This window comes from Gigantopelta aegis, chromosome 15 (genome assembly GCF_016097555.1).
Source record: "Gigantopelta aegis isolate Gae_Host chromosome 15, Gae_host_genome, whole genome shotgun sequence".
Lineage (NCBI taxonomy): Eukaryota > Metazoa > Mollusca > Gastropoda > Neomphalida > Peltospiridae > Gigantopelta > Gigantopelta aegis.
The window spans coordinates 34543899-34565485 of record NC_054713.1 but is presented as its reverse complement, the minus strand read 5'-3'; the positions used below and the strand labels follow the sequence as shown (position 1 = coordinate 34565485).

At 38.4% G+C, this 21587-nt stretch overlaps 1 protein-coding gene across 1 annotated transcript; it reads right to left on the bottom strand.

Annotated features, from left to right (window-relative positions):
• Positions 1-98: 98 nt before the first annotated feature.
• On the bottom strand, positions 99-21572 carry LOC121390560 (general transcription factor IIH subunit 2-like). Its single transcript, XM_041522404.1, has 14 exons — positions 21417-21572; positions 20764-20878; positions 20131-20217; positions 19024-19129; positions 17332-17437; positions 16829-16919; positions 15311-15398; positions 8751-8827; positions 8027-8057; positions 6359-6422; positions 2701-2804; positions 2003-2111; positions 1431-1467; positions 99-516 (listed from the first exon to the last, which is right to left on the bottom strand). The coding sequence occupies exons 1-14, from the start codon at positions 21470-21472 to the stop codon at positions 382-384; spliced, it is 1206 nt and encodes a 401-aa protein (XP_041378338.1). The 5' UTR covers positions 21473-21572; the 3' UTR covers positions 99-381.
• Between the last annotated feature and the right edge of the window lie 15 nt (positions 21573-21587).

Genomic DNA, 21587 nt, shown 5'->3' with positions numbered 1-21587 from the left:
GTTGAGTGCGTCGTTAAATAAAACATTTCTTTCTTCATTCATGCAATTCCATTACACTGATGTTGACTGCTACAAAACAGGTAGATGTATTTCTAACAGAGTTCTTGGTAACTTTTATTCACACAATTCCACCACACTGGTGTTGGCTGCTACAGAACATGTAGATGTGTTTGTAACAGAGTTCTTGGTAATCTTCATTCACACAATTCCATCACACTGATGTTGACTGCTACAGAACAGGTAGATGTGTTTGTAACAAGAGTTCTTGGTAACCTTTATTCACACAATTCCATCACACTGGTGTTGGCTGCTACAGAACAGGTAGATGTGTTTGTAACAGAGTTCTTCATTCACACAATTCCATCACACTGATGTTGGTTGCTACAGAACAGGTAGCAGAGTCTGTAGCTGGGTTCTTCGGAAGCTGGCACAACCAGGACACGAGTGTAGAGTCTCGTGGACAAACAAGTCGCAGTCCAGACAGTAGATCTGGGAACATTTTTCACATCTATAGACCTGTGGAAAGATGAAAAATAATCTTACCATGGGTGTTTGGTCGAGGTAAAGAATGTGAAATAATTTTTAAGATAACGTTGGCAGCAATAAGGCCACTAATATAGAATAAAAAGGAAAGACCTAGCTCTGTATGTTAGTTTGGAAAAGTGTGTATATACAAGAGAAAGTGAAAGAAATGTGAGAGAAAGAAGAGACTGGGGCAAGTGTTAAAAAAAACAGACGAGAGAAAGAAAAAGATTTAGTAAGAGAAAAGGAAAAAGAAAAGAAGAGAATAGTGGGGGGGGGGGGGGAAAAAAAAACAGGAAGAAAGAGAAAACTGTTACGATGTTCTAGCATACTGCTTAAACATTAACTTTAAGAATTTATGAAAAGTATTTCTCCTCAGCCATGTTTAACTTTCCTAAACAGCCACGTATATTTAATAATTTATGATAAACTAGTGTTTTCCCTAGCTTGTTTTAGCATGGTGCAGCACCATGCCTCAATAGTCCAGCACCATCTTGCATTAATCAGTGCCATGCTGCCTTGAGATTAAACAAACCTTTTTCAGTAATTAATTTTAAAATTGCCACTAAAAAATATATATGATTAATTAATAAAATGTTATATAGATTTTATATATATATTTTGCAATTCATTTATTAAAGCAAGCACATTAATTACATTTATTTTCATTTCAATTAATTGGGTTTTTTCTTTAATAAAAAAACATGCCCTAGTCTAGTCTACCATGCCTTGCCAAATTTCTAGGGAAAACACTATAAACATTATATTCTGTCTGTGTTTAAAATCTGAAATAAATTCATAAATCTGTCTCTAAGTGTCTAACATATTGACATGGTAATTGTTACACTTGGTCTGGAGAATGTTGTATCGAACAACTGTAAATAAAGAAAACTGTATTACAGACTTACATTGGACTCTTTTATGACAACTTGACAAGCATAGCACCTGGAAAGAGAAATATTTAAAATCTTATTTAGGCTTTTAAGACAATATAAATATCTTAGTGTTAGACACATTTAGTTATATCCAAGAACAGGGGCGTGTCATAGCCCAGTGGTAAAGCGCTTGCTTCATGCACGGTCAGTTTAGAATTGATCCCCGTCAGTGGCCCTACTGGGCTATTTCTTGTTCCAACCAGTGCTCTACTAATTTTCCACACAGATATTGAGAGAAGAAACCCACTGTCGCCGTCGTTACTCTTTCCAATTAGCAGCAAGAGATCTTTTATATGCACCACGGCCTTTGATATATCAGTCGTGGTGCACTGGCTGGAGCAAGAAATAGCCCAACGGGCCCACCGACAGGAATTGATCCCAGAACGACCGTGCATCAAGCGAATGCTTTACCATTGGGCTACATGCCAATATTTAGATGAACAATAACAAATGCTTCAGAGTCAACATTAAGGTGCGCTTTGGGCACAAGTGCGATTGCACACCTCAGATATGAAGGACTATAATATACATATGTGTACACATACCCTGGTTTCTGAGACCCAAGCTTGGACACTGGGACCTCAATGAATGAATTTAGTGGAAACAGGTGGTGATACGATCTCGCCAAGTGTGGCGCAGACACCAACGTCAGACCTGAAATAAACAAACAAAACATTCTGCTTATAATTGAAGGAAGAAAATGGTTTATTTAATGACACACTCAACACATTTCATTTACAGTTATATGGACATATGGTTAAGGACCACACAGATATTGAGGGAGGAAACCCGCTGTCGCCACTTCATGGGCTACTATTTTCGATTAGCAGCAAGGGATTTTTTATATGCATCATCCCATAGACAGGATAGCACATACCACGGCTTTCGATATACCAGTCGTGGTGCACTGGCTGGAACGAGAAATAGCCCAATGGGCCCAATGACGGGGATCGATCCTAAACCGACCACGCATCAAGCGAGCGCTTTACCACTGGGCTACGTCTCGCCCCGCTTATATTTGATGTCCCTCATAGCTGCACTTCCGAATAATTCAATTTCTGTTACATTCATTACAATATAAAGTCATCCCATTGGTTCAGACATAGCAACAGAAGTTTGTTCATTTCTTAATCAATGTAAAAATTATGTCATCATCAAAGTTTAAAGTTATGTTTTATCTAAGGACGCCACTATCAATCAACCCCTGCACCAACAACTGCTAATATCTAGTGTTCAATCTTACCACACGCTCGGCACTCCACTGGTAGTTCACAGTATTTGCTCTTACACTGTGGGCAGAAATAGCCACTGGTACTGAAGCCCTGGGAACCAGTCTTGTCTAAGTGGCTGAAATAAAAGGTAGAATTTTGTGGAATTTCAATGTAAAGCCATGGTCACACTGTCAAGGATCGTCTGGCCAGATCCACAACAGATGAAAACCTCACAGATTTCCCCAGATAGTGGTCTATCCGCGGTCCCCTATGGATGCACAATGGTTTAACTACGGTTTTAGATGGATAAACCAAGGATTATTAAGGATAGGGGTTAGTTGACAACGGGGAGCACTACGGGTCGCTAAGGATCGGTACAGTTTAGTACAGACCATAATGGATTGTCACGAATGATGCCGGATCGTATCCGTGGCTAACCCGGCGTCCTGACCCTTGACAGTGTAACCGGGGCTTGAGGCCGGGGATTACTACGATTAAGTACGGTTTAAGTACGGTTTACTACGGATTAGAATGGATCATTACATTCTTCAACGGATCATTAAGGATGTACTACGGTTGTTCGATCCGTGATGAATTTTCACGGACATACAAGTACTACTACGATTGATCAGGGATTTAATATGGACAGCTACGGACCTCTATGGACCACAACGGATTGTCATGAATGATGCCGGATCATTTCCGTGGCCAACCCGACATCCTGATCCTTGACAGTGTAAGTGGGGCTTCAACAAGCATTCAGCAAGTACTGCTAAAGCAATACATGTTCCCAACCAGCCTCAACAAATGTTCATATTTCCTAAGTTCAACAGCCATGACTATAAAAAGTGGTTAAATCACCTTGAAAAGTTAATGGTTGTTTTGTTTAATGACACCACTAGAGCACATTGATTTGCTAATCATCGGCTATTGGATGTCAAACATTGGGTAATTCTGAAATATAGTCTTAGAGAGGACACCAGGGATATTTTTTTCCATTATTTTTCCCAGACAGGATAGCACATACCACAGCCTTTGATATACCGGTCATGATACACTGGCATGAACGAGAAATAGCCCAATGGACCCACCGACGGGGATCAATCTAAGACTGGCCGTACATCAGGAGTGCACTTTACCACAGGTCTATGTCCAGCCCCAAATCGCCATGAAAGTCAATCTTGATCTGTAACTGTACATGAGATAATGGACCCACCGACGGGGATCAATCTAAGACTGGCCGTACATCAGGAGTGCACTTTACCAGAGGTCTATGTCCAGCCCCAAATCGCCATGAAAGTCAATCTTGATCTGTAACTGTACATGAGATAATGGACCCACCGACGGGGATCAATCTAAGACTGGCCGTACATCAGGAGTGCGCTTTACCAGAGGTCTATGTCCAGCCCCAAATCGCCATGAAAGTCAATCTTGATCTGTAACTGTACATGACATAATGGACCCACCGACGGGGATCAATCTAAGACTGGCCGTACATCAGGAGTGCACTTTACCAGAGGTCTATGTCCAGCCCCAAATCGCCATGAAAGTCAATCTTGATCTGTAACTGTACATGAGATAATGGACCCACCGACGGGGATCAATCTAAGACTGGCCATACATCAGGAGTGCGCTTTACCACAGGTCTATGTCCAGCCCCAAATCGCTATGAAAGTCAATCTTGATCTGTAACTGTACATGAGATAATGGACCCACCGACGGGGATCAATCTAAGACTGGCCGTACATCAGGAGTGCACTTTACCAGAGGTCTATGTCCAGCCCCAAATCGCCATGAAAGTCAATCTTGATCTGTAACTGTACATGAGATAATGGACCCACCGACGGGGATCAATCTAAGACTGGCCGTACATCAGGAGTGCACTTTACCAGAGGTCTATGTCCAGCCCCAAATCGCCATGAAAGTCAATCTTGATGGGTTCACCGACCACACATCAGAGTAGTGTTTTACCAGTGGGCTACGTCCCATTCCCAAACACAGGAATTGAGTCCTTACCACATGCATATGGACCCCCAAACACAGGAATAGAGTCCTTACCACATGCATATGGACCCCCAAACACAGGAATAGAGTCCTTACCACATGCATATGGACCCCCAAACACAGGAATAGAGCCCTTACCACATGCATATGGACCCCCAAACACAGGAATTGAGTCCTTACCACATGCACATGGACCCCCAAACACAGGAATAGAGTCCTTACCACATGCACATGGACCCCCAAACACAGGAATAGAGTCCTTACCACATGCATATGGACCCCCAAACACAGGAATAGAGTCCTTACCACATGCATATGGACCCCCAAACACAGGAATAGAGTCCTTACCACATGCATATGGACCCCCAAACACAGGAATTGAGTCCTTACCACATGCATATGGACCCCCAAACACAGGAATAGAGTCCTTACCACATGCATATGGACCCCCAAACACAGGAATAGAGTCCTTACCACATGCATATGGACCCCCAAACACAGGAATAGAGTCCTTACCACATGCATATGGACCCCCAAACACAGGAATTGAGTCCTTACCACATGCATATGGACCCCCAAACACAGGAATAGAGTCCTTACCACATGCATATGGACCCCCAAACACAGGAATAGAGTCCTTACCACATGCATATGGACCCCCAAACACAGGAATAGAGTCCTTACCACATGCATATGGACCCCCAAACACAGGAATTGAGTCCTTACCACATGCATATGGACCCCCAAACACAGGAATAGAGTCCTTACCACATGCACATGGACCCCCAAACACAGGAATAGAGTCCTTACCACATGCATATGGTCCCCCAAACACAGGAATAGAGTCCTTACCACATGCATATGGACCCCCAAACACAGGAATAATCCTTACCACATGCATATGGTCCCCCAAACACAGGAATAGAGTCCTTACCACATGCATATGGACCCCCAAACACAGGAATAGAGCCCTTACCACATGCATATGGACCCCCAAACACAGGAATTGAGTCCTTACCACATGCACATGGACCCCCAAACACAGGAATAGTCCTTACCACATGCATATGGACCCCCAAACACAGGAATAGAGTCCTTACCACATGCACATGGACCCCCAAACACAGGAATAGAGTCCTTACCACATGCACATGGACCCCCAAACACAGGAATTGAGTCCTTACCACATGCATATGGACCCCCAAACACAGGAATTGAGTCCTTACCACATGCACATGGACCCCCAAACACAGGAATAGTCCTTACCACATGCATATGGTCCCCCAAACACAGGAATAGAGTCCTTACCACATGCATATGGTCCCCCAAACACAGGAATTGAGTCCTTACCACATGCATATGGACCCCCAAACACAGGAATTGAGTCCTTACCACATGCATATGGACCCCCAAACACAGGAATTGAGTCCTTACCACATGCATATGGACCCCCAAACACAGGAATAGAGTCCTTACCACATGCATATGGACCCCCAAACACAGGAATTGAGTCCTTACCACATGCACATGGACCCCCAAACACAGGAATAGAGCCCTTACCACATGCACATGGACCCCCACACCCAGAAATAGAGTCCTTACCACATACACATGGACCCCCACACCCAGCAATAGAGTCCTTACCACATGCACATGGACCCCCACACCCAGAAATAGAGTCCTTACCACATACACATCGATGGTTTCTCCTCTTTCTCTCTCTCTGTACTTAGTGTGTGATGTGGAAAACCTGAAACCAGAAAAAAGCTATTAATAAGCAGGGCTTCAAGATGATGGTAGTCCCACTCCCCTGGCTAGTGATATTCAATGTTAGGCTCGTAAATAACTAATACTGCCATGCCCGACAGCTAGTGAAAAAAGAAAGTTGTTAAATGCTGCATTTAAGTCTATTTGGTAAATATGAATATCCGGACCCCACCCCAACCCACGAATGTTTTTAATCTCTATCTTCCTCTTTAGGTAACATATTCGAAAAATGTATTAAGTAAAGTAGGGCTAGTGATTTTTTTATTGTGACTAGTAAATTTTTTAAATCACTGATCCCATGGCTAGTGGATTTAGTAAATTTTGTAAAAATTCTAGAAACCCTGCAATAAGCCATCAGCATCTTTAATAACCAAAGAAGACACAAAAAGTCAATACAAATACATTACTATTGACAACTCGGGGTTTACAAGCTTTGTTTTCAAGTAAATTCCATGACACTCCACGATTTTATTACTTTTCGAAGTTATTTACATGAATTTTTTAAAAGGATTTTCAAAGACTTTTCTGCAGTCATTAAGACAAGCTAATAACATGATTTTTTTAATGCATATAAGCACTGTCTCTTCTAGTGTTTTTCGAAATTAATTAAAATTAATTATTAAGCATTTTTCGTTTTTCCATGACCCAACTCAATAGTCCATGACTTTCCAGGATTTTCATGACATGTTGTTGTTTATACAGGTCTATTTCCATGCTTATATCCAATTCAGTTTCATGCACACTGTCCTGGGCACACACTTCAGCTATCTGTCCAGGACAGTGGGTTAGTGGTTAGTGGTTAGTTGTTAGTGGTTAGTAAGAGAGAAGTCGGAGTAGAGATCTTATACACCTACCCATTAAGTCGTTAAACTCACTCTGAGTGGCAGCCGGTACCAGGATTCGAACCCAGAAGCTACCAGCTTTTAGTCCAATGACTTAACCATTATACCACCGAGCCCGGTTTTCATGACATGTTTGAAGCCTACAGTTGATAGCAGACATGTTACATTCACTCCCCAACTGACTGGATACCACATTCATCCACCAACGGGGTTCAAACCCAGAACTTACCAGCCTTTAGTCCAATGGCGTAAACACTATGTCACCGAGCCCGATGTTCATGACATGTATGGAGCCTACAATTGATAGCAACTCCCCAACTGACTGGATACCACGTTCACGCACCAAGTCAATGAGAAGGAGATGGGGGTTTTATTTAACGACGCACTCAACACATTTTATTTACGGTTATATGGCGTTAGACATATGGTTAAGGACCACACAGATATTGAGAGAGAAAACCCGCTGTCGCCACTTCATGGGCTACTCTTTTTCATTAGCAGCAAGGGATCTTTTATATGCACCATCCCACAGACAGGATAGTACATACCAAGGCCTTTGCTACACCAGTCGTGGAGCACAGGCTGGAACGAGAAATATCCCAATGGGTCCACCGTTGGGGATCGATCCTAGACCGACCGTGCATCAAGCAAACACTTTACCACTGGGCTACGTCCCCCCCCCCACCAAATCAATGAGTCCAATCTATTAGAATTAGTTGTTAAGATGGAAAAAAAATACACTTACCCATCCTTATTAATGAAGATTCTGTATCGGCCTTAATTAAAAAAAAAAGAAAAAAGGTAGAGAAATTTAACTTTTCTAAATATACAAATGATGTGATTTTGTTGGAAATCTGCACAGTAATATTAATAAAGCAAAATACTGCAAAAGAGAAACCAGAGCTATTTTAGCAAGGTTATTCATTTGACCATCACCACTCAAAATATAACACCTTTTCTTCCTTCTATTTCTCCTCTTTGTTAGTAAATTTGGAACAAGTCATATTTATTATGTTTTATTTTTATTGCTTGTAAGACAATCATACTGTAAAATGTTGGGAGAGACCTTAACATAGGCTAATGCCTGTTGGCCAATCCCCAGACCGCTACTGTTTTTGAACAGCAATAAATATTGTTTAAACCAAAATATAATAAAAATTAAATGTTAATATCTCAATTAAACTTTATTATCTTCATACATAATAGTAATTATAATGAATAACATGACATAAAAATGGAAATGATGATGGGGTGTCGTGGATAGAAACAATATTTTATTAATAGGTGTAAGACTTTTACATTATTATCAATTTCAATCTCTCAATCTCTCTCTCTCTCAATCTATATATATCTATATATCTATATATCTATATATATATATCTCCAATTTCAGTAACATAGTTTATAAAATGGCAGTCTTTAGAAGCTTTAGAAAATATTATATTTTTAACAATGTATTATACACTCACTGTAGCAGGTGGTGGAGAAACATGCTGAATCAGAAGATCTTTGAAGTGTGACTCGTCAAGTATTACATTGTATTTACCTGCAATCAATAAAAAAAATTTAAATACAAATGACAGTATCATATTAAAGACTAAATGTAGGTTTTTGCCGGTTAGCCAATCCCTGCACTGCTTATTAGTATTTCCCAGTACATACTTTTTCAACCAACCAATTATATGTATAATTATGGCTTCAAATTAATATATGGCAATCCCAACTTAACACTACAAGAAAATACATGTAGTCCCATCTTCAAAACAATCCAACATTTCATTGCCGAAAGTAAATGTTTTGACTGATAAAACAGTTCACCTTCTACTCTAATGCCTTTATTCTTCTCTAGTTCTAATTTACCGGCAGTGGCGGATCCAGAAAATCCATTTAGGGGGCGGCCCCAGTGACATGAGGTGGAATGCCAAGGGAACTTTGGGGGAGGTTTGGAGGGGGATCGTAAAAAAAAAAAAAAAAAAAATATAATAAAATTATAACTATCGCAAAAACAATTGGGGGGGGGCAGGCCCCTGGCCCCCCTAGATCCGCCTCTGTACCGGTATATACAAATATTTATATTTTTACAGGTTAAAAATACAATAGTTTTACTTCTTTCAACACTAAGCGCATATCTTGTACGTTTCTCAACATGTCCATGTGGACCAGTTATTATTTCAGTTGCATAATGTGGGTGTGGGTAATTTTTGGCATGTTTCCATCAGAGAACTGTCCAAGCACGCCTGTCGTGGGCACAACCCATGACTTCGCCAGAGAGTTCTGTCCATAACAGGAAAGTTGTAATGGGCAATGGGCAACTATATTTACGTGCCCCTATCCACAAGGGTTCAGGCATGCCCGCCCCGGATCTAGCCTCTGACTTCGCCAGTGACCACCTCCGGGGCGGGAGGAGGGAAAGTCGTATACTGGTAATGTAGGGAAAGGTCTTTATATAGGCTATACCTACTGACCAATTCCATCAGAACAGAAATATATTTTTTTCAAACAATAATGTCTGTCCCGATCGATACAACTGACATTTGTTGGAGGTGGTAATCGGGATGGACGTGCCTTAACCTTCAGTGGGTATAGGTACGTAAATAGAGTTTTAGTTGATTGGTTGGTTAAACCAAATTAAATTTTAGCTGGAATAACCCCATCTACACTCACTAACAGATTTTCATTTTAATAAATAGCCGAAGTAAAAAAAAAAAAAAAAATAACCTTCTGACTACTGCAGACGAGATATCTCGCCCAATGTCATGCCAGTCGACATAGTGTACATTTTATTTTATGCATTTTTTATAAAACATTTCAGTGAATATATGTGAATAAAAATTATAAACTTGTACCCACTCAACATGGTTTTTGTCAAAAATTAATCCAGTAGTCTAAAGGTTAAAAAGAAAACACAAACAAAACAAAATATATATATTATATAATTTTATACTTAAAGTAACTGAAAATCATAATGCTTTTTAAAAATACAAATACAAAAACTAATAATAATATGTTCGGATTTTATTTCTTAATACTAAAAGTATACAAATATTCAGTTAACTATTTCAGAATCTGAAATTAAAGCCTATTGTGGACACAAATTATGCTATAATTTAATAAATGTACAACAAAATTAATTAAAACTACAAGATTGGATGAAAGAAAGGATTATAATGTAGTTATCTAATTTCTGTGCATCTGGACAATAGTCCCTGCAACGGGATTACCTGTAGGCTCATTAGTGAAATCTCCTCACCATCAGACTTAATTACCACACCTTGATCAACAGTTCACCTCAGAATAACTTTCTGGGTCTTTCTCTGATCAAAGATAGTACTTACCTATAGACAATTTACTGTTAATCACCTAACAGCATTAATTAGCACCACTGGAATATCAAAGGAAAAAACACCTACAGAATGCTTTGATCTTTGGGACGAAAACAAAAACAGTAAAGATCAAATAACTGTAAGACTGTAGATTCTGTTTGATGTTTGCCCTGGTTCAGATACATCAAAGCTTTACCAAAATTGTTTGATGCACATGTTTTCACAATGTCCCCAATTGATATAAATATGGCAAAACCCCCGAAGACCTTTGTAGTTGATCACAAACAGTCTGGTTATACACATCAATATTATTACTGCTGCAATATCACAAGACTTTTCTGTAGAGATTTGTGTATAAATCAGCAACTGAAGAATTCAGTATGGATACAATCTCTGCTGCACAGCAACTTCGTAGTCTTCTGGTTGTCCATGACAACGTCCAACGTGAGATTCAGTCATTGGGTAAGTGAATTTTTTTTTTTTTTTATTATTTATTCAGAGAATTTGAAACGATTCTACCTTACCCACTAAGGTGATCTTAGTGCTAAGATCGCTTCATGGAACGGGGCCTTGATCCATAAAGCGATCTTAGTGCTAAGATCACCTTAAGATCATAGTCATCTTATGCACGTACGATGATCTTAGTGCTAAGATTGCTTTGTGGAACTGGGCCGAGGAGAATATAGATGTGGGTGTTTGTCTGTTAGCCAATCCCTGCATTGCTTATTATTATTTCCCAGTACATACTTTTTCAACCAACCAATTATATGTATAATTACTTCAATTTATAATACGTATGGCTTCAAATTAATATATAACAATCCCAACTTAACACTACAAGAAAATACATGTAGTCCCATCTTCAAAGCAATCCAACAAAACCGTTCACCTTGTCAGTGTAAAATACAGACATTGTCACACAGCCCAGAAATATTTTAGCATTAAAAGAAACCACAGCTGCTAAATAGTGATAAATACTGTAACTGTACAAAAAATAATTTAAATTTTAAAGGTTTTGAAATTATATAGGGTATTACAATGAATTTTTCATCAATGAACAAGGACACAGATTTCAACTGATTTCATTTCTTAATTCTTGAACTTTTAACAGCAGTGTCTTTTATTTGAAAATAGGTATATAATTATTGTATCTTATATCCCACTATAGTCTTTCCCTCAAGGGAACATCTTGTTTCTTATTATGGCATTTACTACAATTGTTTTCTAAACTGAACACAAAAACCAAAACAATTGTTATTGTGCTGCACAGACTGACACCTTTAATTCTCATTAATAATACATTTATCGATATTCCAGACTACATTCTGCACCGACTGACACATTTAATTCTCATTAATAATACATTTATCGATATTCCAGACTACATTCTGCACCGACTGACACATTTAATTCTCATTAATAATACATTTATCGATATTCCAGACTACATTCTGCACCGACTGACACATTTAATTGTCATTAATAATACATTTATCGATATTCCAGACTACATTCTGCACCGACTGACACATTTAATTGTCATTAATAATACATTTATCGATATTCCAGACTACATTCTGCACCGACTGACACCTTTAATTCTCATTAATAATTCATTTATCGATATTCCAGACTACGTTCTGCACCAACTGACGGAACGCGTGACGGCCCAGGCATCTTCCGGCCGTATCGTCGGGGGTATGAAGATCATGCAGAGGACGGGGATCATTAAGGCGGTCAAGGAGATGTACCTGACGTACCGCCAACGAAAGTGGCAGCAGATCCAGGACCTCGTGCATGTCATCATGTACAACCTCGGACAACCGGGCGAAGACATGCCGGACGAGGACAGCAACAACAACCACGAGGTCATCATTATCGCCAAGGCGATGTGTCTCGATTTCTGTCAATTCAACAGATTTGGATGATGTGTGGTTACACATCCATAAGCATACCAGCTAAAAGTCACAGATTTGGATTATGTGTGGATACATATCCAGAAGCATTCCAGCTAGAAGTTATATGAGTCACAGATTTGGATTTTATGTGTGGATACATATCCAGAAGCATTCCTGCTAGAAGTTATATGAGTCACAGATTTGGATTATGTGTGGATGTGCTAAGAAACAGTACAGGTAGAAATTTGTGACTGACTGATTCAGATGATGAAGCATTCCAGTTAAAAATGTATGAGTCACAGATTTGGTTGATGTATGGATATACGTTAAGAAGCAGTCCAGTTAGAAATTTGTGAGCGACAGGTTTGGACGATGTGCTGGTATATTATAAGCTTCGTGATGTGTCTTGATTTCTGTGAACTGAACAGATTTGGTTGATGTGTGGATATACATTAAGAAGCAGTCCAGTTAGAAATTTGTGAGTGACAGATTTGGTTGATGTATGGATATACGTTAAGAAGCAGTCCAGTTAGAAATGTATGAGTCACAGATTCGGCTGATGTGTGGATATACATTAAGAAGCAGTCCAGTTAGAAATTTGTGAGTGACAGGTTTGGACGATATGCTGGTATATTATAAGCTTTGTGATGTGTCTTGATTTCTGTGAACTGAACAGAGTTGGATGATTGATGTATGGATATACATTAAGAAGCAGTCTGGCTAAAAACTTATAAGTGATAAATTCAGATGATTTATGAACTGTGTGAATAACAAGTCATTTCTTTAACAAAATTGAACTTTATTATGCTAAAAGTGGGTCATAATTGGTGGTCAGAAGTGCTGATTGGAACTTTGAGAAAATAACTATGGGAGGTACAATGAGTAAGATGAAATGTTATGTTCAGTTTCTCAAATTATTATAATTTATTCAAAGTAACAATGAATAGCCAAGTTAATTCCTGATTTTAATCAGAGGCTGTGCCCACAGTAAGCATGTTTCAACCCTTGGGATAAAAACATGTTAACAACACTTGTTTTATGTAAACCAATTCCCGATATAAATAGTATTTATTTTTAATGAAATATCAATGACTAATTGCTTTGTTTCATATGTTTATCAACTGTGGTTGACAAATGTTTATTCGTTCTGTGATTTAAATTATTAAATCTTATTTTAGATGATATGCTGGTACATTATAAGCTGGGTTTCACTTTAAAATTTGCCACCATTTTTAGCACAAGATGTAAAATAATGATTTATATAATACATGTACATCTTACTGTTTGATAACATATGGTGCTATTAACTAAGTGGCAATAAATTTCATATACTATTATACTGTGATGCATAACCTGTTATTGTTTGTACAGTTTAGATGATTACACAAATAATAATTGTTACAGTGCTTTATATGTTGTTTTGGCATGTGTTAATTATGCTATTATATTTTTAATTAATAAAATTATCAAAAGATGATTTGTTTGTTTTGTTCTGTAGTATACAAAAGACGTGTGCATATATTTGCAATCCTTCATGACATACAATAAAATGCTTTCTTCAGTGCTTTTTTAATTATTATTTCTTTTTTTATTTTGTTTAACAACACCACTGGAGCACATTGATTAATTAATCATCGGCTATTGGATGTCAAACATTTGGTAATTCGTAGTCATCAGAGGAAACCCGCTACATTTTTCCTAATGCAGCAAGGGATCTTTTATATGCACTTTCCCACAGACAGGAAAACACATACCACGGCCTTTTTCCAGTTATGGGGCACTGGTTTGAAAAAAAAAAAACAATCAGCTGAATGGATCCAGCAAGGTGATTTGATCCTGCGATGCAAGCACCCTAAGCAAGCACTCAGTGACGTGAAATTGAATGCAGTAACACAGTTAACTTCCTGACACTGTGGGTGATAAAATTTGTTTAAATCAGCCACTTTTGAATAATTTTCAAGGATATACTCTACATATGTGAAATTGGCTAAACCAAAATTCTTTCCAATGTGAGCCATGAACTTGCTGCTAATAGAAAAATATAGCAGGTTTCCTCGCAATCACCAAATGTTTGACATCCGATGATTACTAAATTAAGGTGCTCTAGTGGTATCATGGTATTACAAACTTTAACTTTATAGGTAGCACTAAACCAAATAACTTCCGGCTGGGTCAAAGTTTGATTGAAGTGCACCCAACTTTTGATAGAGAAGTGAACACCACAAGTCCTGTGATTGGTGATAAATGTGAATGTGTTGGTTGTAAAAACAAATAGTTTCATCTATGCAAAAAATGTATGCAATTTTATTTCATCTAGTACAAATGTGTCAAGTAGCCTTGTGCTTGAAACATGTATGGGGTACCTGTAAAAAAAAAGTACTAGAATTTTGTGTACAACTAGGGTAGTCATAGATGCTACCCATTATCTCAGAAATGAGCAGCTTGATCCCCAATTTTTTTAGGTTACTATTGTCGTCTATGGGATTTGATTTGGTGGTATACACCCTGTAATGCTAACTACATCATCAACTACTACTTTCATTCATTTCAACTAATTTTGTGCTAATATCCAATTAAGGTTCAAGCACGCTGTCCTGGGCACACCTCAGCTATCTGGGTTATCTGTCCTGAACGGTGAGATATAGTGGTTAGTTGTTAGTCAGAGAGAAATTGATGTTAAAACTCGCTCTGGGTGGGAGCCGGTACCGGGCTGTGAACCCAGTACCTACCACACTTATATTATTTGATGGTTTAACCACAACACCACTGAGGCTGATCATCCACTACTAAAACGTGTGAAGAACAAACCATGCGTGACTTGACACAGCTTCTTGCAGACTCGGACCTCAGCAGCCAATCCAATTACCGAACACCTGATATTGTTTTCATGCAGCGTCTACAACGAAGGAAGGAAATGTTTTATTTAACGACGCACTCAACACATTTTATTTACCGTTATATGGCGTCGGACATGGTCAAGGACCACAGAGATATTGAGAGAGGAAACCCACTCGCCACTTCATGGGCTACTCTTTTCGATTAGCAGCACGGGATCTTTTATATGCACCATCCCATAGACAGGATAGCACATAGCACGGCCTTTGATGTACCAGTTGTGGCGCACTGGCTGGAGCGAGAAATAGCCCAATGGGCCCACTGACGGGGATCGATCCCAAACTGACTGCGCATCAAGGGAACGCTTTACCACTAGGCTACATTCTGCCCTCAGCAGCGTCTACAAAGTTTTTTGGTTCAGAAAATCTTTATTTGTAACTGTCATTCCGTTACGTGTTCAGAGACTGAAAGCTGCAAACTTCAGAATATAACTGAATGAATGAATGAATGAATGAACGACACCCCAGCACGAAAAATACATTCGATTCGGCTACTGGGTCAGAGGATAACTAATTTCAGTGGGAGTTGATTTGGTTATGTAAATAAAATCTACGTCATCGAACTATATGTTATCTAGCTAAGATTTTGAAATATTGACTGTCACCTGCACTAAGCTGTATAGCTTCTCTGCCAGTACCAGAATACCTCTTCCGGTACCAGAATACCTCTTCCGGTACCAGAATACCTCTTCCAGTCTTGATACTGATGGTTTAACAGTTGACAAACCTCATTCTGGGTTTCATTCAAATATTTTTTATGGTTGTTCACATAATATAATTATAATAATTGTCAAACTTTAACCGCATAAACTTATGAGTGGTATGCATGGTTAATTGCACTTTGGATGGTTTGACTGACAGCCGATAGTGTGGAGTGAGACAGTTTATCATACCATATGGTAACAATGCAGGGTAAAATATTTTAAAAACTGTAAGTTTTTACATTATTTTTATCTAGATAACCAATTGTTCGGTTACGTGAATTATATTTGCTAGCACAGAATGTATTATAAAAACATTCAAAATGTATTTTAAACAAACTGGCTATCCAGAGACCCGACCGCGGATGGACATGCCTAAAACTGTAGTGGTATAGGGGCAAGTAATAATACTAAGTTCTAAGTTAAACAAACCGATTTTTCCTAAATTTGCATCTTTTAAGTTTTTAACATAACAGTTCATTATGTAACCTAAAGGCAGTGTATGTGAAATTAAAGTTACGTAACTGACATGCAAACAGAACAATGGTTTGCATGAATTATTATGCACTGTATTGCATGATGTAATAAGAAAGTTTGACTCAGTGAGAGGTGAGGTTTAAAAAGTGTAGACATAGATATTTATTGCACACTTTGGGTCAATAGAAAAACAACCTAAGCACTGTACTATGTACAGTCAGACCAATTAAAACCCAAATTATTGGCCTAGTTACCTTCATGGTGTCATGTATGTCACCTGGATCACAGGTCGTGAGTCCTCCAAAAATAACAAGCACCTCTCGACTTGCGTGACTTGGCACGTGTCTGAAATATTTAAATGAAATGTATTTAAAATTAAGAGAGATAATATTTCCAATAAAATTATTAATTCCGGCTTGTAAATGAAATTATTTGAAGGTAATTGTTTATAGGCATGTCATTTGAGGTATAGTTTTTACAATTTAAAACAAAAATTAAAAAATAATTTTGGTAATTAAAATGATTAGGTTGTCACTATTATAGGCATGTCATTCATGGTATGATTTTTACAATTTAAAACACAAAATTAATAAATATAATTTTGGTCAATAAATTTATTTAGTTGTAATTGGTTATAGGCATGTTGTTTCTGTTATAATCGTTTTACATTTCATAATAAAAATCAATAAATAATTTTGGCCATTATACAACTTTGATATCGCCACTTTAAAACCTTTGACATTGAGCATAAGCTTACTTGAGTGTCTGTATAGCTAGCTCGAGAGAGTTTTGTAAAGATGGCTCCCCCTCACATGTCTTAGTCGACTGACTCTGCAGAGTAACAATATGACGTCGAGGATTTCCTGGCATCAAGAAGAAACAACAACCATAATAATTGTGTTAATAACAAAAACATGAATTTACTACGGCTATAGTTGTGCTCGTTGATTGCATTAACAAGATAGCCAGTGAAACATTTTGTACTGATGGAAAGAAATAAGGGATCACACCAACACTGACAGCAAAGAAAGAAATGTTTTATTTAACGACGCACTCAACACATTTTATTTACGGTTATATGGTGTCAGACAAAACCCGCTGTCGCCACTACATGGGCTACTCTTCCGATTAGCAGCAAGGGATCTTTTATTTGCGCTTCCCACAGGCAGGATAGCACAAACCATGGCCTTTGTTGAACCAGTTATGGATCACTGGTCGGTGCAAGTGGTTTACACCTACCCATTGAGCCTTGCGGAGCACTCACTCAGGGTTTGGAGTCGGTATCTGGATTAAAAATCCCATGCCTCGACTGGGATCCGAACCCAGTACCTACCAGCCTGTAGACCGATGGCCTGCCACGACGCCACCGAACAGCAAAGAATTACTGTAACCAAAACCATTATTATATTCATGGATTCAGGAAGGAAGGAAATGTTTTATTTAACAACGCACTTAATACATTTTATTGATGGTTATATGGCATCAGACATATGGTTAAGGACCACACAGATATTGAGGGAGGTAACCCGCTGTCACCACTTCATGGGCTACTCTTTTCAATTAGCAGCAAGGGATCTTTTATATGCACCATCCCATAGACAGGATAGCACACACCACGGCCTTTGATATACCAGTCGTGATGCACTAGATGGAGCAAGAAATAGCCCAATGGGCCCACTGACAGGGATTGATCCCAGACCGACTGTGCATCAAGCACTTTACCACTGGGCTATGTCCCACCCTAGTTTCAGTAAGTCGACCACATTACTGACATTCAATCCCACATGTTGTCCTTGTGTTTTATACAAATGATCCAAACTGTGAACTAAATGTATTCCATTTTCAGATCTCTAAGAACAGAATAGTGCATGATTAAAACTGCCCTTTCTCTCTAGCTAAAGAAGACCCTATATCAGAGTGCCTAGTTTCTTTCTTACGTCTCCATTCCTCAAGTTACTTTAGGCTAGTAAAGGTGTTGGAAGGAAAGCTATAATGAAGGAAATGGTTTATTTAACGACACACTCAACACATTTTATTTACGGTTATATGGCGTCGGACATATGGTTAAGGACCACACAGATATTGAGGGAGGAAACCCGCCGTTGTCACTTCATGCGCTACTCTTTTCAATTAGCAGCAAGGGATCTTTTATATGCACCATCCCACAGACAAGATAGCACATACCACGTCCTTTGATGTACCAGTCATGGTGCACTGGCTGGAGCGAGAAATAGCCCAATGGATCCACTGATGCGAATTGATCCCAGACCGATCGTGCATCAAGTACTTTACCACTAACCTACATCCAGCAAGGGATCTTTTATATGTACCATCCCATAGACAAATAGCACATACCACGGCTTTTGATGTACCAGTCGTGGTACACTGGCTGGAGAAGAAAACTATAATAATGACTTGACCGTTGGTCATCTCAAGTGTTTGTAAATACCGCCAAGTTCGGTGAGTTTCTCTGCTCTCTTGTTTCTCGTCGCTATAATCCCAAGTTGACTGATGGGATTCTGATCAAAGTACTCTTCAACAAAATACTCCAGGAGCTGAAAGAACAACCAAAAAACCCCAAAACAATATACTAACCACTGAACCAAGGCGCTGAAAGAACAAACCCCCCCCCCCCCCACCAAAAAAAAATACCCCAACAACATTATTAACAACTGAACCAAGAAAGGATGCTAACCCCTCACAAAAAACATTTACAAGTCTCCTACGGTTTTATCAAATAATATTCATTATCGCAGTCTGTCCCAGGTCAGGCCCCTGGCTATCCAGAGACGGAACCCGGGACAGACATGCTTGAAACCTTTGTGGTATATGAGCATGGCAAAATTATCCGCTCCGCTCCATTATCGTAACCAGTCATGAAGCACTGGTTGTTATGCTGAGGTGTGGTGGTGGTGGTGGGGGGGGGGGGGGGGGGGGAATGATGGGTCTGTAAAAGTACTGTTCAACAAATGTTTCAGAAAGTCACTAGCCCTCGCAGAAGCTTTGGCTAGTGTCCAATGTATTATGTTAATACAGTTGATAATTTCCACTAGTCCAGACCAAACAATTACTAGCTGGGACCGAGAGCTAGTGGATTTGTCAAACCCTGATAAAAGGTGTCCCAATTCATCAAACATCAGTAAATGCTTCATCACTTAACTACTTACATCACAATGCAGTATTAATACAGGTAAAATGCTTAGCATTTAAATTTGAACTTCAGTGATTATAAATACCTGTATATTATTATTAAATTAATGTAAATAGATATATGTCACCAGTAAGTAATACCAACATAAAATGTTGTTGGTGTGTGTAGGTAGGTAGGTATGTTTATCTTGTAAAGTGGAAATGTTTAGGGTTTTTTTATATATATAAATCACACTAGTGTATTTTTCGACACTGGAAAAATTATGAAACAAAAGTAAATTGATGAATTAGGGCTCCTCAACATTAACAATACCTAAGTCAAGTATGTTTCTTGGGATAATATAAACAATTTTTTTTTTTTTAAAGCAAGAAAAAAGCAGAACCACATACAATTTGTTATTTTTACCTTCAGTGTCGTCAAGAGCCTTGTCGGTTTGAGATCCTGGTCACCCATTGATGATGACATGTCTAACACAAGGAACAGGTGACGCATCTGAAAATTAAAACTAAAGTTTTACTAAATTTATACACTTTATCGGGGCTAGCTCTGCCACTCGCAAATTGGCGAATTTTATTTTAACTTGGTGAAAACAAATTGTGTAATAATTAATAATTTGTTGGAAAAATAGCTATAGATTTTGCATTTGTAAGATGATTTGGCAAAATGTTCTGATCACCCAGAGCCTTTTTGAAAGCTAATTTTGTTCCAAGGTTTTACTAGTGGACAACATAACAAACAATATATTAAAAGTGTTTCAAAGTACCTTTTTTATATAATTGTCAAGTGTCCTCATTATTAATGCATTGCCTCAATACTTTTTTTTATACTTGGCTCTAGTTATTTTAGGTTAGAGGCAGATTTTGTCTGATATACTATAATTAACGCAAAATCTGAACCAGTTTTATTCTGGGAAATGTTTTATTTTTGCCAATAATTTTATAAAACATAGTAATATTTTTAGACAATATATATTTATAAATTTTAGTAATTTGATAACCTGACTATCGACGGAGTGAGCAGAGTTTAATTTATACATACCATCCCCAATCGGATGTTTCCAATTTTCTCCAACAACCTCCTCTTTTTGCCTTTTTGTACAATTTCATCGATGCTGGCTTGAAGAGATCCACTGGCGTCCTCGGTCAGTGCTTCCCTAAGACACACAAAATAACAAACATGTATGGTGTAATTCAAAACAAAGTTAAAGTTTGTTTTGTTTAACAACACCACTAGAGCACATTGATTTATTAATCACCGGCTATTGGATGTCAAACATTTGGTAATTTTAATATATAGTCTTAGAGCGGAAACCTGCTACATTTTTCCATTAGTAGCTAGGAATCTTTTATATGCATAAAGGATAGCACATATCACAGCCTTTGGTATACTAGTTGTGGTGCACTGGCTGGAATGAGAAATAGCCCACCAACATGGCATCAATCTCAGACATATTTATGATACTGCACATCAAGCGATTGCCTTACTACTGGGCTATGTCCCGCCCCTTTAAAACAAAAGTCTCGGTTGTATGTCAGTTCAAAAATATATTCTTAATTACTGTGATATATCATAAGTGTGTACTGTGCATTTTTGCTTTATGGAAAGCAATTTCATTTGCAGTCCACCAAAAAAAAAGAGAAAAAAAGCAGTGTTGTGTAAACTTAAGTATGTTAAGCTTTTTTTTCCTGTACCATGTTTTTTCGTATTCTGTTTCCCATCTGTATCCTTTTTCATCTTCTTCAGCCATTGTGTTTTTATTTTCTCGTGGAGATTAAATGCTTTGAATTTGTTCCAAAAACAACTCGGCAGCTGAGCAGGTAATTTAGTTGTGAAATTATCTCCCTTCTGTTAAAGAGACGATA

What these genes read in the sequence shown, in the direction of transcription:
- LOC121390560 (XM_041522404.1), bottom strand. Translation starts at nt 21,472, where the DNA reads ATGGCTGAAGAAGATGAAAAAGGATACAGATGGGAAACAGAATACGAA. An exon ending in GAAACATCCGATTGGGGATG is followed by an intron (nt 20,218 to 20,763) that starts GTATGTATAAAT and finishes TTTAATTTTCAG; the next exon opens with ATGCGTCACCTGTTCCTTGT. An exon ending in CTAGCTATACAGACACTCAA is followed by an intron (nt 16,920 to 17,331) that starts GTAAGCTTATGC and finishes TAAATATTTCAG; the next exon opens with ACACGTGCCAAGTCACGCAA.